We start from the raw sequence: 24,642 nt of genomic DNA, 5'->3' as shown, positions 1-24,642 counted from the left end.
GGTTACAAGAGGATGGAAAAATGGCAGAATATAAGAGGGACGTGGAGGAGCAATTGGGTAAATATGGATTGGGGCAGATGGGGGACGTGGAAGGTGTGTGCAAGATATTCACAGAAGAAATCTGTGCAGCATGTGAGGTGGTCTGTGGGGTAAAGAACAGATGAAGTGGGGTGCAGGGAACAGCATAGTGGAATAAAGACGTGAGAGAGGCTGTGGCACAAAAGAAAGCATATAATGTGCGGATGAGAAAAGAGGCGTGGAAGAAGTTGAGAGACGGAAGAGAGGGTTGTATGCAGAGAAGAAGAGAGAGGTAAAAAGAATAGTATGAGAGAGTAAGAAGAGAGTGGATGAGGAATTTGGAAGGAATCTGAGTGCAAAGTGGAGGGAAGGTAAGAAAATGTTCTGGAAAGAGGTAGAAAGGGTTAGACAGGGTGCCAAAGTAGCTAGCTGGGGAGTGAAAGAAAAAATGGTTGATTACTATTGGAGAGGGGAGAAAAAGTGAGTAGATGGAGAGAACACTTTAACGAATTGTTGAACACAGAGAATGAAAGTAATGTGAGCATAAGAGGCTAGAGAATGGATGGGAGATGGAGGGATGCGAGAAGAGACGAAGAAATCAGTAGGATGGAAGTTGTGGAAGCGATGAAGAAAGTTAAAATGGGGAAAGCCCCAGGAATTGATGGAGTGTGTGGTGAAATGCTGAAGCATGAGGGAGAGATAGTAGTAGAATGGATGTGGAAGATGTGCAGAGTGGCCTGGGAGGAAGGTAGAGTTCCAGATGATTGGAAGTCAGGTATAATTATTCCCTTGTGCAAAGGAAAAGGGGAAAAAGAAGTATGTGGAAATCATAGGGGCATTTGTCTTCTTGGTGTAACAGGAAAAGTATATGGTATGATACGTATTGACTGAGTTAGGGAAATAACAGAGGAATTAATTGGAGAGAACAGGGGGGCTTTAGGAAGGGAAGACGTTGCGTAGATCAGATATTCATTCTTAGGTCTTTAGTGGAAAAGTTTCAAAGAAAGGAAAGGAGTTGTATGCAGCCTTCATGGATTTGGAGAAAGCATATGACAGGATGGACAGACAAGAAATGTGGAAAGTATTAAGGATATATGAGTAAATGAGCAGCTACTGAATGCTGTGAAGAGTATGTACGAGAGTGCTACGGCTGCAGTGCACGTGGATAGTGAACTGAGTGAATTTTTCTATCTGAAGGTTGGATTGAAAAAGGGATGTGTCATGTCCCCATGGCTGTCAAATCTGTATATGGGTGGGGTTATAAATGGGATACAAAGAAGGGCAGTGAATGTTGGTGTGACCCTAATGTAAGAGGACAGTGTTTGGAAACTCCCTGTACTGTTGTTTACAGATGATACTGTATTGTTAAGTGAAGACTGAAGGGAACTGCAAGGCTTGGTGAATGAATTGAGGTGTGTGTGTAAGAAACAGAATCTACAGGTGAATGTAAGGAAGAGTAAAGTTATGGTCTTCGAGAGAAATGAAGTCACTGAATGTACAGTGGGGCTGGATGAGGAGGAAATGGAAAATGTGAGTGCACTTAAGTACTTCGGTGGTGTGTTGAGTAAGGATGGAAGTTTAGATGGTGATGTGCTTGAAAGGGTACAACAGAGAAGAAAGGTTGCTGGTTCTTTGAAAGCAGTGATAAGGAACAGGGAAGTGAGCATGACAGTATTCTGATACCAACTCTAACATATGGAAATGAAGCTTGGACTTTGTTGGGAGGATGCAAGTCTAGAGTGAGAGAAGTGGAAATGAGTTATCTGAGAGGTGCCTGTGGAGTTACATGGAGAGACAGAGTGACACATGAGGAAGTGAAGGAACACTTTGGTGTGGATGTGATGGAAAGCGTTAGGAGAAATACACTGAGGCGGTTTGGCGATGTGGAGAGGATGAAGAGCAAGAGACTAATGAGGAGAGTGTATGCAAGTGATGTGGAGGGGAGGGAGAGGCAGGTCGAGGATGAGATGGAAGGATGGAGTGGAGAGGTATATGAGTGACGGGAATGTGAGCTGGAAGCAAGGCAGTGAAGTGGCATTGGACAGGGCAACATGGAGACAATTTGTTTGTGGCCACCCCTTACAGGACTGAGGCATCTGGCAATGGATAGATAAATAGACAGATAGATAGATAGATATTGTATCTTTTCATTCAGGCCCTCCAACTGTCCCTAATCCTGGGTGGGGGACCCTTGGTGACGACTAATACAAGCCATGATAGTTCCCCCCCCCCCAATCATTTTAGGCTTTGCAGTCGAGGTCACTCTCTCTAACCCTATCGAACCAATGTTGCATCGACCTCATTATGCGATAATTTGTTATGCAACAGGACTTCACCTGACACAGCCCTATCACATAACGAGGCTAAAAGGGACTCAGCTGTCTGAAGTGACTGATAGTAAAACCCTTCTCTGTATCCTCCTACTTTCTCTATTCTCATTACAAACCAAAGGTGGTTATTGTGTAATGTAGGGAACGACATATACTGCTCTCGTGTTCCTGAACCTGAATCTTCTAAATTCTCTACTCTCTGACTTCGGCTTTCCTGTCAATCTCTGACAAAATATATCCATGTTATTTACTTATCCCCTAATTCTACTGACTATGAAAAATTCTTCGACATTCTTATTTCCACAATGGAACACATCTTATCCATTTCTCCCTTTGCTGAAATCTCCAGTCTATGAGATTTTAATGTTCACCATCACCTTTGGCTCTCCTCTCCTATCACTGATCCACCTGGTGAACATCTTTTCTATCCTTAATGACATACAGCAGCTTGTACAGCACCCTACCCATATCCCTGACCGCCCTGGAAAGAGTTTCAACATACTTTACCTCGTCCTTACACCTAATCCTTTAACTTACACTGTTAATCTTTCCTCTCTGTTGAGCTCCTCCGAACACAGCCTTATCACTTGACCCTCCAAAGAAGTGACAGCTAGGGCATGGAGCTGCTGATTGGAAGGCCTTCAAGCAGTACTGTACTTCTTTGATTTTCTCTGGAATGATTATTGCTTCCATGGCCGGGGGCCATCTGAGTGTGCCTTGCGCATTATGGTGGTTATTCTCATGGGCACGAAGGTATACAATCCTTTCTCGTATCCTTTGACTAATGGGTGGGTGGGTGGGGGGGGATTGGTTTAATCCCGCTTGTTCTTATGCTGTTCACAACAAGGAGAAGGCCTACAAAGGGTACTGCAGCCAACCCACTCCTGAATCTTATCTCTTTTATGTTTCTGCCCTGAATCATGCTAAGTCTGTTCTTCGCTGAACTAACTTCATTCATACTAAATGCTCTGAACTCTCCAACCTGAATTCTTCTTGCTCCTTCTGGCACTTTGCCAAAAACTCTTTCTAACAACTTTACCTCATCATCCTGCCCTCCTCTTTTCCACTCTGATGGCTCTCTAGCTGTTCCTTCTACTGATAAAGCAGAACTCATTGCTCAGGCTTTCTCCTCCAATTCCACCTTAGATGATTCCGATGCTATTCCTCTATCACTCCCCCTCCCCTCTGACTTCCTCATGGCTGACATTAAAATTTCTTCAACTGATGTATTTTCTGCCATCACTAGGCTCAATACTAACAGGGCATATGAGCCTGATGGGGTCCCTCCTGTTGTCCTCAAGAACTGTGCTTCTGTGATTACACCCTGCCTAAGTAAACTCTTTCGTCTTGGTCTGTGAACTTGTACCTTTCCTTCTTGATGGAAGTTTGCTCTCATTCAGCCTGTCCCAAAGAAAGGGACCATTCCCAACCCTCCAACTATCGCCAAACTGCTTTAGCATCCTGTCTCTCTAGTTTTCGAGTCTATTCTTAAAAAAAAAAAAAAAAAAAAAAAAAAAAAAAAATAATTTAAAAATAAATAAACATCATTCCTATCACAACCTTCTTTCCGGTCATTAGTATGGGTTCCATCAGGGACACTCCACTGGCAATCTTCTCACCTACCTTTCAGACTCCCAGTCATCCTTTTGGGACTATGGAGAAAGTTTTGTCACTGTACTTGACATTTCAAAGGCTTTGGATCGAGTCTGGCATAAATCTTTAATTTCCAAACTGCACTCTTACAGTTTCTATCTTTCTATTTGTGCCTTCATCTCTAGCTTTCTTTCTGGTCATTCTATAGCTGCTGTTGTAGACGGCTACCGTTCTTCTCCTAGATCTATCAACAGTGGTGTTCCTCAGGGCTCTGTCCTATCACCAACCCTCTTCCTTTTATTCATCAATGACCTATGCTGTACATCTAACCCTATCCACTCATACACTGACGCCTCTACCCTTCACATTTCCATTCACTTCCCGCAGCGTCCATCTCAGTAGTTACCTCAATAAACAAGGGATGAGGCTATGGCACACTTAATGTCTGACTTAGCTCGTATCTCTGACTGGGGTAAAAATAATCTTGTTGTTATTAATGCATCAAAAACTACAGTCTTACACCTGGCAATGGAACAAAACCTTCCACAGGAGTACCTACTAATGCTTTATAATATCCAGTTCAATCCTGCATCATCTTTAAACATGCCTGGGGTTTCATTCTCTCAGGATTTACCTTGAAAAGATCATATTACACCTCTTGTAAAATCTGCTTCCAAGAGATTAGGTGTGCTAAGCAGACTCCCCAGCTTCTTTACTCCTGCACAACTGTTGACTTTATACACAGGTTTTATTAGCCCGTGTAGAGTACAACTCTCACGTGTGGGGAGACTCCCCATATACAGCTCTTCTCAACAAGGTGGAGGCAAGGGCTTTTTTGTCCCATTAGCTCTCCTCCTCTTACTGGTTCCCTTCAACTTGTCTCTTCGCCACACTGTTGCATCTTTATCACTTTTCTATTGCTACATCAATGGTCATTGCTCCTCTGAACTGTCTGCTTGCATCCCTCCACCACTATGACCGGCACGTAGCACCCGTCTAGAAATAAACTCTCATCCCTTTTCTGTCCAACTTTCTAATGCAAGAGTTAACTGTTACTCCCAGTACTTCATGTGTGCAACAGGACATCTCTGGAGCTGTCTCCCTCTGTCTGTATTTCTTACTTCCTATGATCTCCAGTCTTTCAAACGCAGTGTGTCCAGGCATCTCGAAATGAATGGATCTTGAATTTGGCTCTTGGTTGTATTGTTTTTGTTTTTTCTTGGAGGGAATTGTTTGCTGGCTCCTGGTCTTTGGTTTCTTCTTCCTTGCATAGAAACTATATACTGCATACACACCCACACACACACACACCCACACCCACATATATATATATATATATATATATATAGGTAGAGGGGTCTGTATTTTGTTTTTGTTGATTTGTAATAGGCCTTTGACAGAGTCCCTAGAGAGGTGGTGATGTGGGCAATGAGAAAGCTTGGCTTGGAGGAGTGGCTGGTTAGGGTGGTTATGGCTATGTATGTGGGTGCTCGCACTCAGGTAAGAGTGAATGGAGATTTGAGTGATGAGTTTCCGTGAATGTTGGTGTGCATCTGGGGTCAGTTTTGAGTCCCATGTTGTTTATCATGGTACTTGAAGCCCTCTCATGTGACTTTAGAAACAGACTCCCGTGGGAGATGTTGTATGCTGATGATTTGGTGTTGATTGCAGAAAACGAAAGGGAGACGGAGGAAAGGTTTAGGAAGTAGAGAGATAGTATGGGGCACAAGAGCTTAAGGGTAAATGCAGATAAAACAAAAGTGATGATATCTAGGGTTGGTGGCGGTACTGTCAAAGAAGAGGGAGAGTGGCCATGTGCAGTTTGCCACAAGGGCATGGGAAGTAATTCCATCTTGTGCAGTGTTTGTGATAAAAGGGTGCATAAGAGATGTAGTGGTATCAGAGGTAGACTGCGAGATAATGCTGATTTTATGTGTACGGCGTGTCGGGGAGAGCAGATGGAGATTGTCAGGTGTGAAAGGATTGAACTTGCTGGTGTATCTCTTGAGTGTGTGGAAAAGTTTTGATATTTGGGAGACATGTTATGTGCTGGAGGTAGGGCTGGAGCTGGCTCTGTGGCTGGGGTGAGAAGTGGTTGGAAGAAATTCAGGGAGCTGTTGTCTCTCTTGACACTGAGAGGACTCTCCCTATGTGCTAAGCGGTCTTTATATGCAGCATGCATTAGGAGTGTAATGCTGTATGGTAGTGAGACCTGGGCAGTAAAGGAGGCTATTTGCCAGCTCAGACGTACAGAAATGACAATGATTAGGCAGATGCGTGCAGAGTCTGGGGGGGCTGGGTTTACGATAAGAAGAACTGAGAGGTAGGATGGGACTGGAGTGTATTGGTGTTGTGATAAGGAGAGGTAGATTGAGATGGTTTGGACATGTGGAGAGGATGGGGAATGATAACTGGGTGAGGAAGGTAAGAAGTGTTAATATTAAGGGTGGGGTTATGAGGGGTAGACCGAGAAAGACATGGGACGAGGACATTAAGTGTGACCTCAGGGTTAAGGGACTGAACAGGGAGGCTGCAATGGATCGTGCAGCATGGACAGCCGCCATTAGGCGACCAAGACCGACGCATGCAAGCATGTTGGAGCCTTTAACCCTTTAACCGCGGGCATTGTTTTGACCCGATTGCCCCCCCCCCCGCGGGGGTTCCAGCCAAAATGTAAACAAACTCTGGACAGAATAAATCTAGAGCGAAAAATAAGGTACCACTAGAAAGTACTAACCTTCGGCTTTGCAATGATGTAGGTTTCATGATTTCGTTGACTATCACTGGATGGGCAGTGCCATTAGAAGTGAGCGATCTAAAATCACTATTTTTCGCTCACATACCATTACCAAATGCCAACCTCATTCTGATAATAATACTATAAACATATATGAACACTGCACATACGATAAACACCCACTTTGTGTTCAATGAGGCAGGTAAAAGGCACTGTAATTGCCCGCACTTCACTGCCACATCAGTGCTGTTGTCACTCACTCAGCTGGACAGATACTGATGCGTGTTCGGTCAGGGGTGGGGTGGGGGGCCCGGGGGGTGGGAGGAGGGAGGTGGAGGTCGGCTGGAGTGAAAGAACTTAATAGCTACTCTCCCTTGAAACAATTGGCGCGCGGAAAAATGCGCGGTATTCAAAATATTCACAAACATTCCAGAATGACACCCGCGTTTTGGTCCAGTTTTTGCAATGTCATTCTGGAATGACACCCGCGGTTAAGGGGTTAAAAATGAAACGAAATTTACTTAGGACCTCCCCCCACAAGGTATTAAAAAAAAAACAGAAATCATAGTATATCACAATGTTTGTTCATGAAATGCCATTTATTAATATGAAATCATGTTTCTCTTGTTTTTCTGGACCAGCTGGATGCATTTTTTTCATGGAATCACTTACATCTCTAAAGTAATCTAAGGACATTTCTTTGCACCAAACATTTTTCAGTTCAGTCTTCAGGTTCTCCAGATTGAGTGTCTCCTTCTCTGCCATGATTTTCTTCATCTTTGCCCAGCAGTTTTCTATCAGATATAGATCCAGACTGTTGCCAGGCCAGTCGAGGACCTCAATCCCATTATCCTGAAGCCATTTTCTCACCTTTCTTGACTTGTGACATGGAGCTGAATCGTGCATGAAAAAGTCGCACCCATGAATAGCAAAAAAGTTTAACAAATGATCTTTCAGAACATGAATGTACACGCCACCATACATCATCAAGTTCTTAAGAAGAAAGTAGAGGCCTCCCCTTCCCATTTCACCTGAGAAGCATCCCCATACCATTACTGACTGTGGGTGCTTAACAGTCGGCACCGTGTAAGCAGAGTCATATCAACTACATGAGGCAGGGCAACAAACCTTAGCAGAACGCACCCGGAACACTTGAAATGTGCGTTCATCAGAAAACATAACTTTTCTCCACCCATCCGATGTCCAGTGTGCATACTTCTTGACAAACTGAATGCACTGCTTCTTCATGCAGTCAGTGAGAAGCAGTTTCTTGGCTGCGGTGTGCCTTGGCAAACCCAGCTCCTTCTGCAAGCGGTGTTGGATAGTTCGAATTGAGACGTCTTGTAACAGCTGGGGATGCATTCTCTTCAATTCTGTTGCCGTCTGTCTAGGATTCCTGATTACTTCCCTCTTCAGAAGCATATCTGTACCTCTGGAAAACGTCCTCTTCTTTCCACCGCCATGCTTGTGCTCTGGTACGACATCAGGTGGCAGGTCGCGCGCTGCAGCAAGAATCTTCATGACGGTCGACTTTGCGCATTCAGTACATTCACAAATCGTGGCAATAGGGACATTATCCTGCCTCCATGCAATGATACGGACCCTCATCCCTTGAGCAGTACTTTCCAGGCATGACAACTCCACTCTAGCAAAATAACAGGGCAAACAGTAATGCATATGAAAAAAAGAGGGAGGTGCAAGCTCGGAGTGACGGGAACATATACGCCCACTCTTGCTTCTGGACAAGCACTGACGTGCTGAGTGTTTCATCACCTCCTGCCAACACCAGAGGAGTTGCCAGTTACCTCATGTCCAAAAAATTCACTTGGTAAAGGTGAAAACACAAAGCAGACAGACAACTTTCCCACAGTAATTCTGTGTGCAGGTCCTAAGTCAATTTGCAGTGGGTGTATATACACACACACACACACACACATATATATATATATATGTATGTATGTATGTATGTATGGAGTGAAATGGCGGGGGACAGGGCGACATGGAGGCGATTTGTTTGTGGCCACCCCAAACGGGATTGAGGTGTCTGGCAATAGATGTATGTATGTATGTATCCATCCAATCCTACGTTGCCCCATGAGGAGCATAGGAGCCCGGGGCTAGGCAGTTAGTCCTGATATTTAAGATGAGAGTGACCAGCCTCACTCATCCCTGAGTGGCATTATGTGAGCAATAAACCCCAACTACCCCTTGAACATAAACCTACACAGCCTCAATCTGATTGGAGTTCCTTAATTACTCACTAAACCAGCAGGCGCCATAATCTGGTTATATTGTTACCACGTAGCAAAGTAAATGGTTTCCTGGTGTATAGGAAACCATTTGGCTTGTCACTCAATGCAGAATCACCCATAGGCAGAAGGAAGAGAAAAAAGTGAAGGAAAGAAAGACAGAAGAGGGGGTGTAAAGTTACCCATGGGCAGAAGGAAGAGGAAAGAATGAAGGAAAGAAACACAGATGAGGAAGGAAGGAAAGAGGAAAAGACAGACACCTGATGCACCACATCGAGTGAGTGGATAGTGAGTGCCCCCACCTACCACCAATAATAATAATAATAACAAAAAAAGTCAAATGAACATATAATGCTCTTGACACAAGAAACTGGACAGTCCTGTATCAGACTGAGGGGACCAGGACACACACAAAAAAACAAACTACAGAGTAGGGCAGAATAGTGGTGTGCAACAGTATGTATCATGGAATAAAGTTTTGGCATTACAAGTGGCCTATGTGGCCCCCATTGTCTGACATGTGGAAAAACCAGTCATACTCCCCCCCCCCCCCCAGTGGGAGACCAATGACTGGTGGAAGGTCATCATGCCATTACCTTACAACTGGAGACAAGAAGCAAAGCATTAACTCTCCTGATTTTGAATGTGAAATGATTACTCCCATCATCGCCTATAATGTCAGCAAGGCAATGTAAGCGACTTGAAGCTACTTCCTCAGGTGTCTCTAAAAGGAGTGAGTGTAGAATAAAAAATATCTTTGTTGTTTAGCCATTTAAACAATGAATCAGTTTATGCTTTATAAAACTTAACATATTAACCTACCTTCTGTACAGGTTTGTTTTGATCATCCAATTCCTCTATCACCTCTGGCCCTCCCTTCTTTTGAAACTTGCCGTGTGGCTTTGCTGATGACAAACAAAAAAGAAAAGCTTAGTCTGTGTCTATGGACACATACTGTACATTTAGTCTCTATATGCATAAATTCATATAAAGATATGAGCATACATGTATCATGAAATATTTTGGTAAGGAAATTCCTTCCTGAGGAAACTTTAAAATTGCAATGGCTCTATGTACAGGAAAAAGAAAACCCATTAATATTATATTCTGGTTAATTTCAGATGATATTAAATCAACTGAGAGACATCTCAAACCAGGGAAGGAGGCTGTAACGCATTACCTCTGCAAAGCAAGAACTCAGTATCATTATGAAGCTTTGTTTGTATTCACCTTAACCACTCTTCTTGAGAAAACCCTTTCAAACTTAGTCACTATGTATACTGCAGTTCACTTATTTCTTCTAGGAAAACTAAACCAACATACCAATAATTCAAATGATTTAAAAGTACTTTGAGGATATGTTGAATGTACAGAGTGAGAGCAGTGCAAATATAAGTGGTTGGGGAATGGCTGGGAGAAGAAGAGATGAAAGGAGGGAGGAAGAGATCAGCAGGGCAGAGGTAGTGGAAGCAATGAAGAAGATGAAGATGGGAAAGGCCCCAGGAATTGATGGAGTGTGTGGTGAAATGCTGAGGTATGGGGGTGAGACTGTTGTGGAGTGGGTATGGAAGTTGTGTAGATTGCCTTGGGAAGAGGGAAATCAGGTATAATTGTTCCTTTATACAAAGGAAAAGGGGAGAGTGAAGTATGTGGTAACCATAGGGGTATTTGCCTTCTTGGTGTGACTGGAAAAATATATGGTAGAATACTCATTGACAGGGTTAGGCATATGACAGAGGAGCTAGTTGGAGAAGAACAAGGGGGATTTAGGAAGGGAAAAGGGTGTGTAGATCAGATATCTGTACTGAGATGTTTAGTGGACAAGTATCTAGAGAAGGGAAAGAAAGTGTATGCTGCCTTCATGGACTTGGAGAAAGCTTATGACAGAAGAGACAGGCAAGGTATGGGGAAGGTATTAAGAATATATGGAGTGGAGGGGAAATTGTTGAGTGCTGTGAAGAGTACCGGTATGTACGAAGGAGCTAGGGCTATGGTGCGAGTGGATGGTGAGCTGAGTGAGTTCTTTGATCTCAATGTGGGACTGAAACAGGGTTGTGTGATGTCTCCATGGCTGTTTAATATATATAGTACATGGATGGGGTTGTAAAGGAGGTGCAAGGTAGGGCAGTGGATGTGGGGGTGGCTCTAATGAATGAGAGTGAGATTTGGAAGATTCCGATGTTGCTGTTTGCTGATGATACAGTATTGTTGAGTGAAGATGAATGGGAGTTGCAAGGTTTGGTGAATGAATTTGGGATAGTGTGTAGGAGGAGGAAGCTGAAAGTTAATGTAAACAAAAGTAAAGTTATGGTGTTTGAGAGGAATGAAGTCACAGAATGTACAGTGAGATTGGATGGTGAGGACATGGAGTGTGAGTGCATTCAAGTACTTGGGTAGTGTGATGAGTAAGGATGGAACTTTGGGGGATGAAGTGCGTGAAAGGGTACAGCAGGGAAGGAGGGTTGTTGGTTCACTGAAAGCAGTGATGAGAAATAGGGAGGTGAGTATGGAAGTTAAGAAGTCACTGCATGATAGTATTGTGATCCCTACCCTGACGTATGGAAGTGAGGGGTGGACCTTGCAAGAGGGGAACAAGTCAAGAGTGAGAGCAGTGGAAATGAGTTTCTTGAGAAGAGCACGTGCAGTGACATGGAGGGACAGGTTGATGAATGAAGAAGTGAAGGAACGTTGTGGGGTGGATGTGGTTGAGAAGATTAGGAGAAATACACTGAGGTGGTTTGGACATGTGGAGAGAATGAAGAATGAAAGACTGACTAAGAGGGTGCATGTAGGTGAGGTGGAGGGAGGGAGAGGGTGGGGTAGACCGAGGATGAGGTGGATGGATGGAGTTGAGAGGTATATGAGGGAGGGGGGAGTGAGTTGGGGGGAGGGTAGTCAAATGGTGGGTGACAGAGCGACTTGGAGGCGTTTTGTCTGCGGTCACCCTTTGCGGGATTAGGGCATCGGGCTATAGATAGATAGACAGATAGATTTAAATGTAACTGACCCGTGCCCTTGGTGACACTACACTGCATGACCGAGAAGCCTCTTGGGTGATTGAGTGGCTAGAGCAATGGGATGGTGACTTTGTGGTATGAGATTCCTTCCCACTACATGCAACATGTTGAGAATTTGAATGTGATACCACAATGTTTACCACTCTTCCCGATGGCGTAACTGACACAACTCTGGAACTGTCTCCCTCTGTCTGTATTTCCTACTTCCTATGATCTCCAGCCTTTCAAACACAGTGTGTCCAGGCAGCTCAAAATGAACTGATCTTGACTTTGGCTCACTTTTTTTTTTTTTCTTTTTCTTTTTTTGAAGGAATTGTTTGCGGGCTCCTAGCCTTTGGTTCCTTCTTACATTAAAAAATAAATAAATAAAATAAACACTACCACTAACACTATAATACCAAATTCAAATGTGATATTCCTGGCATACCACAAAAAAGATGGTGGGTATAGGTGCCTATATGCCAAGGTGATGTATGAGGGCTGAATGGAACCTGCTCTCTGTTTTGGTGTGTTGTAAGTAGGTTCATAGAGGGAGGGGGGGAAAAAAAAAAATGACAATTTGACCGGAAGATCCTAGATGGCTTAGTGGTCAGGAGATCCAATTGAACGTGTCCTGCCATGTGCACAAATTCAATCCCCAAGAGCTTACTGAAAACTGTTCAGTCATATATTAGCTACCACTATAAGGAGGTGACTGGTCCTGAACTATGGCAGCCTAACTTTGGACCCCAACACCTAGGAGTGGTTAACGTGGGACTGGCTGCTATTGTTTTGTTACTAGTCTTACTTTTTTGGGATTCCTTTTTCTTGTCATCATTCTTCTTGAACTTCCTGTCGATGCCAAACACCTGCTTATCCCAAAGTTTGATCCAATGCAGCACAGTGCGATTAGTTAACTGGAGGGAAAAAAAAAAAAAAAAAAAAAAAAAATGGCATAAGCATCCTTTTGACTTACAAGGCATACACACAAGTAGATGGTGGTAGGTGGTAGTGACAATCATCCACTCTCATGATGTTGTCCTGCCTACTTCTTCCTTCCCCACTCTCATTCTCTTTTACTTATTTCTCTTTACGCTTCAGGTAGCCTTACAATCAGTAACAAGTCTAATGGTTTTCAGTAAGCCAGGAAACCATTTACAATACTGGATGGTAACCATATAACCAAATCATGGGATGAAGTGGAGCCTGCTGTGGTGCCCCTGTTAACTAAGCAGAGAGATGCAAATGCAGCATCCATCCAGGAACCAAACCTCCATTCTATTCCCCGTGCTTCACTATGGCGAAGCACTGGCAGCGCCGCAAGAACATCGGTTCATTGCAAATAACAATCATGCAGGGGCAGTCACTTGCCTGATGTTGATGAGTCTGTTCAGCCAGATAGACTGGGACTGATCAATAACAATACATGCAGAAATCACACAATTCCTTATAAAAAAAAAATAAAAAAAAATAAAATAAAAAAACTTTCCTTCTCTATTTATCTTTCATTCTCTTCTCTAATTTACTATTCTTCCCTCATTCTCTTCTACAGTCTACTTTCTCCTTTTCTTCCATTCTTATTTACTATTTTTTTTTTTCTCCTTTTACTCTCTTCATCTTTTTTCTCCTTTTTTTCCATTTTCCCCATCCTACCTTCAACTTTATTCAATCAACAGTCACAAAACAGATCAAACTAATTGGAATGCAGGAACCTACAGTACCCATATTACACTTCTCCCAGTATTGTTCAGAATTTCATATACTTTATCAGCTAACCCTATTGCCTCATTCATCTAGTCTTTGGCTCAATACATATAAGTCTGACTAAATTACAGATCACTTCTTTCCATTCTTTTCACTGCTATTCATCCACTAACCTCATCACTTAAGAGGTCAAAGTACTGTCTAGGCCTGAACTTCTCCACCCACAGCACCCCTCCTTCTTCTCTTTCATCTTCCACTCCGCTTTCCAGGCCGGAGTCATCTCCTTCCTGCATTTGTTTGGCCAGCATAGCATCACGTTGGATCTGCTGTAAATAAGAATGTACACAAAAAATAAGCCATCTGCCCAAAGGCATCCTGAAATAATTTTGTGTAGATTGTAAGGCCTGAGAGGCTGGGCTGATAATTCTGGATTTTAAATGGTGGATAAGTGGATGTATGGCCCACTGCACTGTGCACCCTGATAGTTCTCTAACTCTTGTGCTTTTGCTTTCTATGTTTTACTGATACCTCCCAACTCATGTATTAGAGGTAAACAGTACGATAATGAGGAGAAGGAGAATTTTTATTTCCTCCATAATCAAGTGGGTCAGAGCACACGCTCTTGTACTATCAGAGAAGTCAAGAATAAGATCTCATTTACATACAACTGGAGGACACTAATATGGGCATCTGGCTACAAAATATTACATGCTCACACAAAGTCCTTTAAACTGCAATAATGTCTGTCACGCAAGGGGGGGTGTACAGTGAAAACCTGAATAGTAATTAATCACAGGGTGCAGTTTGTGCATAATATTCCATCCATCCATCATCCAATCCTACAATGCCCCATGAGGAGCGTAGGAGCCCATGGCTAGGCAGTTGGTCCCGACATTTAAGATGTGAGTGACCAGCCTCAACCATCCCTGAGTGGCATTACATGAGCAATCAACCCCAACCACCCCTTGGCTATAAACCTTTACCGGCTCAATCCGATTGGAGCACAATAATTACCCACTAAACCACCAGGCGCCAAAATTTGGTTATATGGTTACCACCCAGCGTAGTAAATGGTTTCCTGGTGCACAGGAAACCATTTGGCTTGTCGCTCAGTGTAGATTCACCCACAGGCTGAAGGAAGTGGAAAGAATGAAGGAAAGAATGACAGAAGAGGGAGTGTAAAGTCACCTGTAGGCAGAAGGACAAGGAAAGAATGAAGGAAAGACAGAAGAGAATGGAAGGAAAGAAGGATGGAGAGGAAAGGGCAGACACCTGATAGCAGCACTACATCGAGCGAGTGGATGGTGAGCGCCCTCACCTACCATCCATCCATTATCCGATCCTACATTGCCCCATGAGGAGCGTAAGAGCCCGGGGCTAGGCAGTTGGTCCCGACATTTAAGATGAGAGTGACCAGCCTCAACCATCCCTGAGTGGCATTATATGAGCAATCAACCCCAACCACCCTTTGGATATAAACCTTCACTGGCTCAATCCGATTGGAGCGCAATAATTACCCACTAAACCACCAAGCGCCAAAATTTGGTTAAATGGTTACCATCCAGCGTAGTAAATGGTTTCCTGATGCACAGGAAACCATTTGGCTTGTCACTCAGTGTAGAGTCACCCACAGGCTGAAGGAAGTGGAAAGAATGAAGGAAAGAAAGACAGAAGAGGCAGTGTAAAGTCACCTGTAGGCAGAAGGACAAGGAAAGAATGAAGGAAAGAAAGACAGAAGAGAATGGAAGGAAAGAAGGATGGAGAGGAAAGGACAGACACCCGAGAGCAGCACTACATCAAGTGAGTGGATGGTAAGCACCCCCACCTACCACATACATAATTTAACTAATCTGGTGAGACTGATGTATGAGTGTCTACATTTAACTCTTGAGCCTATTGCAGAAGTCTCAACTGAGGTGGGAGAGGGGGATCTGTGTTAGTCATCATCAGTATAAGATCATTTTTATATGGGTGTCTCACCTCTCTCTCTGCCTGTGCCTTGAGCTGAGCATATGCTGTTGCAGCAGTAAGTTGTAGTAAATTACACTTACTGGCTGCCACAGATTCTACTCTGGCCTCCCACTCCTCTTCTTCTAACATTCCCAGATAATAACGGCCACCAGTCTCTGTGGTGACAGCCTGAAAGCCACCAGATGAAGGCAAGTGGCGGTGGATTTGAGTGGAGGAAGTTCGTCTGTGGATAAACGTTATTCTAACATGTGTTCAATGCATCATGATAAATACCTTCAAAACTTCAATTTGTACTTAAAAACATAGATCTGTATCAGCTTCAACAACTATTCAGTACCACAGGTATCTGTTAATGTATTAACTAAAGCTTTTGACAACACAGTACATACCTATTGGCATTCTCCCCCGTTATTCCTGCCTGGTGTGTATGGTCCTTATTTAAAGAGGCACGTAACTGGGTGATCCTTTCAATTAACCTGAGGTCCTCATCAACAACAGTAAGTCCATTCTTCTCTCTTGCACTGCTTAGACCCACCATTGGTACCAGGGGACGGGCACGTTTTCTTCCTTGACATTAATAAATCTGTAAATACCTATATCTATCTATCTATCTATCTATATATATATAAGATGATGAACGAATGAAATACACACACACACACACACACACACACACACACACACACACACATGCTAATCCCTCATTTTCCGGACATAACAGAGCCAAAGGCATGTCCAGGCAGTGGCAACATCTGGATAATGAACACTATTCCCCTACCATACCCAGACCCTACCTATACTCACCTCCAACCTATACCTAACCTATTCATACAGTACCTATGCTTTATTTAGCATTGTTTTCCAGTCACTCAGGCATATTTAGATATCTAAGCACACATAGGGATATCAAAAGTAATGGTAAACACTAAGAAAACCATGCGGGAAAACCACTGAAAACCAAAAAACAATCTACCTATACACTACTGTACGTACAGTACTCCTCCTTATTTTGGCAGTGTTTCAGGGCATTCTATCATATTCTGACATCAAAACACACATAGGATTATCCAAAATAACTTTCAACACCCCCCCCCCAAAAAAAAAAATGCAAATTGAAAAACACCCTACCTAAACACTACTGTAAGTACGATACCCCTCATTTGGGCAGTTTTCCAGTCATTCTGGCATATTTTGACATCAAAACATACATAGGATTATCTAAAATAATTTTCAACACCAAGAAAACCAGGTAAAGAAAACACTGAAAATCAAACAACACCCTACCTAAACACTAAGGTATGTACTGTACAGTACTCCTATGTCTGGCACTGTTTTCGGGTCATTCTGCCATATTGTGACCTCAAACCACACATAGGAATATCCTAAATAAATTTTAGCACCAAAGAAAATATGAAAGAAACCTAGAGTTACCTGCTGAAAAACATTCAGTTTGGGCACTTACCACCCTCCAGGCTTAACCCGCCACCTCCAGCAGGTGTAAAGTCATCCTGTGTGGTCTAGTGGTAAAGTGGCGCCTAACAAAGGTCTAAAAACTCCTCCACCTCGTCATCCTCAACCTGCTGGAGGTGTGCGAGGACCGGGGATGTGCGGTGTGGTAAGGGTGGCCTACCAACCTCAGGAGACTTCAAAGACAGCCGCAAACTTACGTCCAAAGGAGACTCAATGGCTCTCGACACACTCTGTTGCAGGTCTGAAGGTGAATGCGGGAAACAAGCTGGTGGTGGTGGTGAGAAGAGGCCAGCACTCGTGGGGGTTGCAGGCTTGAATGAGTCGATCCTGGTCTGACGATAGGACCGATGATTCTGCCAGAGGATGACAGCATCTCGGACTCCCTGCAGCCCCATCGCCAAGCAAACTCCCTGCCACAGTGTGGGCGCTCGGCATACTCCAGTACCCCATCCAAGTAACCACGGAGGAAACTGAGACAAGTGATTCAAGGAGTTGAAGAGGGCTGTGAGTCAAGGTCGTTATCCTCGTCAGTCCCACTGTCCTCTTCCGTGCCCGCAGAGGCAGCAGCGGCAATCTCCTCATCAGACATGGTCTGGCAACGAGTATCGCTGCTGTCGTTGTTCAGCCAATCCCACACATCATCGACGTACACCTGCTCTCCTGCTGTTCTATGGCAACTGTGGAAATCATCCGCATCAAACACCTCAAAGTCGTGCTCGGCATCGATTCCCTGCAGGTGACGAGACCAACTGCTTTCGAGGGTTTTGACGGAGACCTCCTCCCACGCGTTTGCCCAGTTGAACACTGCAGACTTCAGGTCATAATGCTGTAGAGTCTGCAAGGTCTGCTCCCCATGTGTGTCCTCAACCGCATCTTCGTCCTCCAGCACCACCATCACTTTGTTCACGAACCTCCGTCGGTACAGTCTCTTTGGAGCCACGAAAACACCCTGGTCCATTGGTTGAATAAGAGCAGTTGTATTAGGTGGCAGAAACATGCACCTAATCCGCCTGTCAAAAGCAACCAAATCCTTCTCATAAGGATGTGCAGGGGCACTGTTCAGGAGCAAGAGTGCCTTCACCTGGTTGCAAGCGATTCCAAGGACCTCTGTTTGATAACGGATAACCTCCTTGATGAAATGTCTGTGGAAGCAATCTCTGAAGATCTTCGCGGTAAACCAGGTCTTCACAGAATGGTACCACACAACAGGCAGGATTTCCATCAACCCACGGAGACAATGTGGTTGTTTTGCATGCCCAACAACAATGAGTTTGAGGCAGTGCATCCCATTAGCACTGGCACAGCATGAAACAAAAACATGTTGTCTGGACAACTTCTGACCAGGCACATCTTTCTCCCTTTCCTCAGCCAAGGTGTTGGTGGGCAAGGAGCAGTAGAACAGACCAGTTTCGTCAGTGTTATAGAGGTGACCAAGGGCATGGCCCTCGTCCTTGATCAGGCGCTGCTCTTTCTGGCAAAACAGGTCTACTTCTTCCACTGTCACGTTCAAGGCCTTATGGCCAGTAAGTCCATGGCGAAACTTGAAGCGAAAGAGCCATCCCTCGGATGTCATGAAGTCCTGCACATTGTGCAGGCATGCAAACTTCTCAGTAGCAGCCTTCGCCTTGGTCCCACGCACTAGCACCCCAGCACCATGTTGCTGACGAAACCACATCAATGCCAACCGGTCGATAATGCTGTACTGGGCCTGGGCCATTACCTTCCTGTCACCTCAACGTGTGCTTTCAGCAAGTCCTGTCCATATTGTGTAAGTTTGTCGCGTGAATTCTTGATATTGAACAATGCTGAACGGCCTAAATCACATTCGCGAAGAATGCATCCTGTGGTCCAGCCTGCATCAACCTTGTCCAATACCTCACGTTTCTTCTCCAGACTCAGAACCTACCTCTTCTGCTTCTCAGGTGGTGGTAGGGCCATCACCACACACACGAGAATACAACAGAGCAAGGCCACAACCTGAAGAAGCTAGGGAACTACCACAAACGCAACCGCAATCACAGCCATCGTTGCAAGATCTACCACTCATGAGGGACAGAAAGGCAGGAACTGAGGGGCAGGCTTCTGTTCGCCAGTAAGCAGTACAGCGCTGCCATATTGCACCCAATGGCTGCTTTCGAACACAGAGGAAGAAAAACGTAGCAAACTGCAAACTGAAATCTGCATTTAAGGTTCACTTCCATCTGCCCGGGTAAGGGTTAGCACGTGACGGCAACAATGGACAACCAGTAACATATACGAGAGGGGGGTCTTCTCCTGACAGGTGATTTTACACTCCCTCTTTTGTCATTCTTTCTTTCCTCTTCCTTCTGCCTATGGTAGGCTCTAAACTGAGTGACAAGCCAAATAGTTTCCTGTACACCAGGAAACCATTTACTATGCTGGGTGGTAACCATATAACCAAATTATGGAACCTGGTGGCATAGTGGGTAATTAAGGTGCTCCAAGCGGATTGGGCCTGTGTAGGTTTATATCGAAGAGGTGGTTAGGGTTTATTGCTCACGTACTGCCGCTCAGGGATGAGTGAGGCTGGTCACTCTAATCTTAAATGTCAGGACCAACTTGCCTAGTCCCAGGTTCCTATGCTTCACAGGGGACAACATTCGAGTGGATGATGGATGGATATGTATGTATGTATGTATGTATGCGTGTGTGTGTGTGTGTGTGTGTGTGTGTGTATATATATATATATATATATTTATTAAGCAACGTTGGGCCTGGTTAGTACTTGGATGGGTGACCGCCTGGGAACACCAGATTCCGTTGGCATAACGTTCTCCCTACGTCTCAAGTGGGGTTGGTGGAGGATTAGTGCCCCTCCCTGTAAAACAATTAACTCTAAGCCCTTGGCCACCCCGTTTGGGATACATGGTGTCTGGCAATGAATGAATGAATGAATATATATATATATATATATATATATATATACAGTATATATATATATATACTGTATATATACATCTACTGCAAATTGACTTAGGACTCCCCCCACAAGGTATTAAAAAAAATCAGAAATCATAGTACAGTATATCATAATGTTTGTCCATGAAATGCCATTCATTAATAAGAAATCATGTTTCCCTTGTTTTTCAGGACCAGTTGGATGCGTTTTGGCATGGAATCACTTAGATCTCTAGAGTAATCTAAGGACATTTCTTTGCACCAAACAATTTTCAGGTTCTCCAGATCGGGTGTCTTCTTCTCTGCCATGATTTTCTTCATCTTTGCCCAGCAGTTTTCTATCAGATTTAGATCCGGACTGTTGCCAGGCCAGTCGAGGACCTCAATCCCATTATCCTGAAGCCATTTTCTCACCTTTCTTGACTTGTGACATGGAGCTGAATCGTGCATGAAAAAGTCGCACCCATGAATAGCAAAAAAGTTTAACAAATGATCTTTCAGAACCTGAATGTACCGGCCAACATACATCATCAAGTTCTTAGGAAGAAAGTAGAGGCCTCTCCTTCCCATTTCACCTGAGAAAGACCCCCATACCATTATTGATTGTGGGTGCTTAACAGTCGGCACCGTGTAAGCAGAGTCATATCGACTATGGGAGGCAGGATGACGAACATTGGCAGAACACACTGGAACACATGAAATGTGCTTTCATCGGAAAGCATAACTTTTCTTCACTCATCCGATGTCCAGTGTGCAAACTTCTTGGCAAACTGAATGCACTGCTTCTTCATGCAGTCAGTGAGAAGCGGTTTCTTGGCTGCAGTGCGGCTTGGCAAACCCAGCTCTTTCTGCAAGCGGTGTTGGATAGTTCGAATTGAGATGTCTTGTAACAGCTAGGGATGAGTTCTCTTCAATTCTGCTGCTGTCAGTCAAAGATTCTTGATTACTTCCCCCTTCAGAAGCATATCTGTACCTCTGGAAGCCATTCTCTTCTTTCCATTGCCATGGTTATGCTCTGGTATGACATCAGGTGGCAGGCTGCGCACTGCAGCAAGAATCTTCATGATGGTCGACTTTGCGCGTCCAGTATGTTCACAAATTGTGTTGATAGGGACATTATCCTGCCTCCATGCAATGATACGGACCCTCTCATCCCTTGAGCAGTACTTTCCAGGCATGACAACTCTACTCTCGGGAAAATAACAGGGCAAACAGTAATGCATACGAAAAAAGAGTGAGGTGCAAGCTCAGAGTGATGGGAACTTGAACTCCCACTCTCGCTTCTGGGCAAGCACTGACGTTTTAAGTGTTTCACCACCTCCTACCAACACCACAGGAGTTGCCAATTACTTCTTACCCAGAAAATTCACTTTGTAGAGGTGGAAACACACACAAAAAAAGAGACAACTCTCCCATAGCAATTCTGTGTGCAGGCTCTAAGTCAATTGGCGGTCGGTGTATACAGGTGTGTATAAATATATATACAGTACTGTATATATATATACTGGTATATATACATTTAGTACCCTCACGTCCAACACGCGTTTGTCCAGCACGATTCGCGTCCAGCACAGAGAGCAAAAAATTAGTACAAATTAAGTACTGTAACATGAGTGCGTTAGCATAACACGGACAAAGCTCCGAGAAGTGGGCGAAATCCACAGAGTTTGCCTCTAGCATGATCACCCCCGGTCCAACACGGTCATACCAGACGTTCCCGTGACGCTGACAGCCAATCAAAACTTCCGATCAAGTAGCCTTCCCCGCCTGCTATCGTGACGTGATCGCAATGTCGCCCAATTAAAAATGCTTCTGCTCTCACGTGATGTTTTGTTTAAATTTCTCCTGCCACAACGCCACTCAGTTGCATAATTCGCATTGGACGGTGCTTTTCTCTTGCTGCAGTTTCTGCCCTTGCCACTGCATTTTACCCTGCTCACGATGCCTAGGAAGCCTTCTGAGAACCCCAAGAAGCGGCGGCACCTCCCTCAGGCCACCAAGCTAGAATTCATCGAGAGGCAGAAGAAAGGGGAGAGGAATTTCAAAGGATTTATGAGGGAGATTGAGGAGCAGCAGCCATTATCCACTAGTGATGCCAGCAGCCATCCTCCAGGGACCCAGTAGGACTGCCTACAGCCTCGGATATCACCTTCCACTCCCAGGAAGCCCACCAACACTATCCTAAAAGGTTAGTTATCATTCACTGTACAGTACCATTTATTATAATTACAGTAGTACCAATATATGTATAAGTATATGGTAGGTATTTAGGGTGACTTTTCCTAGGGTTGCTGACATAATTCATTTTTCCCCATAAGCTCTGTTGTTTGTCCAACATGTTTTTGGTCCAACATGGAACCCATGCATGACAATATTTCTGTGTTGGACACGACGATACTGTATATATATATATACAGTACTCGTCAGAAGTATTCAGCGTTGTCTGCCGGGCGCGCAATACTTATGGCCCAAAAAGAATCACCCATTTTTGGGGGTAAGAATTGAGCCACAAGTTTGAGCTCCGAGCATGACGTCACGGTAGCCTGAGGCCTTCCGACACGCTGGTTGGTTCCCGCCTCAGTCGCCCACGGGCTGCCTGAGAGAGAGGAACTCCGCCGAGTGTCCCTCTCAAATTGCGCCATTTTTTACCGAGTGTCCCGCAGTGTTTTGGCCTTTAAAACTTTGTTATGGCACCTACACGTGAACTATCGAGTGAAATCATATCCCAGATCATTGCTCTAAAGGAGGCAGGCCACCAGACAAAGGAAATTAGTGAATTGGTTGGTGTGGCACGATCGACAGTGCGTCGTTGGTGTGCGCGGTTTTGGGAGGAAAACAGTGGTGAAGTTCCCACAAAGAAACCGAGGTCTGGTAGGCCTAGGAAAACTTCCCCAAGGTCTGTTAATGTTTTAAAACGTGCAGTGGAGTTTAATCTTCGTGTGAGTGCAAGGAAAATTAAGGAGAGCAACCCAGAAGTGTTTGGTGAGGTGTCAGTGAGAACAGTGTCTCGTAGGGTGCATGAGCTTGGTTACACAAGTCACAGGCCTGTGAAAAAGCCTCTTCTCTCTAGCAGCCAGAGAATTCGTAGGCTTGCCTTCGCTAATAAATATCTAAACTGGGGTGAGGAGCAATGGTTGTCAGTGTTGTGGTCTGATGAGGCAACGTTTAGTGTTACCTGTAACAGAGGAGCACGCAAAGGTAGTGACCCACTTGACCCACGGTATGTAGAAAGCACAGTTAAACATCCTGATTCACTCATGGTATGGGGTTGTTTCTCAGGTAAGGGTTTGGGGAAGCTTGTTGTACTTCCCAAGAACCTCAGAGTGAATCAGGATGTTTACCTGGAGCTTCTGTGTGATCATTTACCAGACTCCTTCGAGCTAACAGGTGCACGAGTGTTTCAGCAGGACGGTGCACCTGCTCACAAGGCTAAATCGGTCACCAATTGGCTTCGTGACTGTGAGGTATCATTCATGACAGACTGGCCAGGAAATAGCCCAGACCTCAACCCGATTGAAAACCTCTGGTACCTCGTAAAGAAGAGTCTCTAAGGGAAGGACGTGAGCTCTCTGCCTAAGCTGGAAGCCGCCATTCGTGACTCCTGGGACAAAATACCGCTCCAGCACCTCAGGAGCCTCGCCCTTTCACTTCCAAGACGTCTCAGGTCCGTGAAGAAACGTAAAGGCTACCCTACGAAGCACTAAAGGTAAATAAAATGCATTATTTATATGTTTTTTCAATGTTGAAAGGTTTGTTTCTCAGGAGGGACGCAGGGCGTTCCATACTTCTGACGAGCACTGTATATATATATATATATATATATATATATATATATATAAATATAATATATTTTACCCCTCCATTATCCAATCCTATGTCACTCCATAAGGGATGTAGGAATCCAGGGCTAGGCATGTTGGTCCTGACATTTAAGATGAGAGTGACCAACCTCACCATCCCTGAGTGGCATTACATGAGCAATAATTCCCAACCACCCAATGGATATAAACCTGTACCAGCTCAATCCAATTGGAGCACCTTAATTACCCAACTAAACCACCAGGCGCCATAATTTGGTTATATGGGTATCACCCTGCGTATTAAATGGTTTTCAGGCATACAGGAAACCATTTGGCTTGTCACTCAGTGTAGAGCAAACCATAGGCAGAAGGAAGAGGAAAGAATGAGAGAAAGACAAAAGAGAGAGTGTAAAGTCACCCGTCAGTAGAGGACCCCCTCTCATATATATAAATATACAGTAAGATCTCACTATAACTGACTAATTCGGGTGCAAACCATTCCAAAAAATGCGAAATTCCGATAAAGGCGACATCTGGACTTTCCCCTGCTATACCGGACTTTTTCTGATATATCAGACATTAGTCCGGATCGTATGAACGGTTTTTAAACTGTTTTGACTACCACAGCAGTATTGTACTGTTATAACTTTACCACATTAATCAAATGGTATAATATGTATAATAATTCTGTCCTGTACACTAATAAACATGTCTTTCATTTACCTTATTGTGGTGAACATAGCTGACGTGGTTAGGCAGTCCGGACTGCTTCTGGCTTTATTTGACTTTTTCCGATGTACTGTACAGGAATTTAATCCGGTAGCTCCTTGAGTCCAATAAAAGCGAATTCCGGTC

At 44.3% G+C, this 24,642-nt stretch overlaps 1 protein-coding gene across 1 annotated transcript in view; it reads right to left on the bottom strand.

Annotated features, from left to right (window-relative positions):
• cutlet (chromosome transmission fidelity protein 18 homolog) overlaps positions 1 to 24,642 on the bottom strand; it is an 84,720-nt gene that overhangs the window by 43,261 nt on the left and 16,817 nt on the right. Inside the window, exons 4-7 of the mRNA XM_080279451.1 lie at positions 15,608 to 15,821; positions 13,801 to 13,953; positions 12,732 to 12,840; positions 9,750 to 9,832 (exon numbers count right to left, since the gene is read on the bottom strand). Of these exons, the coding sequence (XP_080135577.1) occupies positions 9,750 to 9,832; positions 12,732 to 12,840; positions 13,801 to 13,953; positions 15,608 to 15,821 (559 nt within the window). The remainder of the gene's footprint in view (positions 1 to 9,749; positions 9,833 to 12,731; positions 12,841 to 13,800; positions 13,954 to 15,607; positions 15,822 to 24,642) is intronic.

The sequence above is a fragment of the Coenobita brevimanus genome, chromosome 78 (assembly GCF_032717465.1).
Source record: "Coenobita brevimanus isolate Jiangsu-jjx chromosome 78, ASM3271746v2, whole genome shotgun sequence".
Classification (NCBI taxonomy): Eukaryota; Metazoa; Arthropoda; class Malacostraca; order Decapoda; family Coenobitidae; genus Coenobita; species Coenobita brevimanus.
This window is presented reverse-complemented; position numbering and strand designations above follow the sequence as displayed.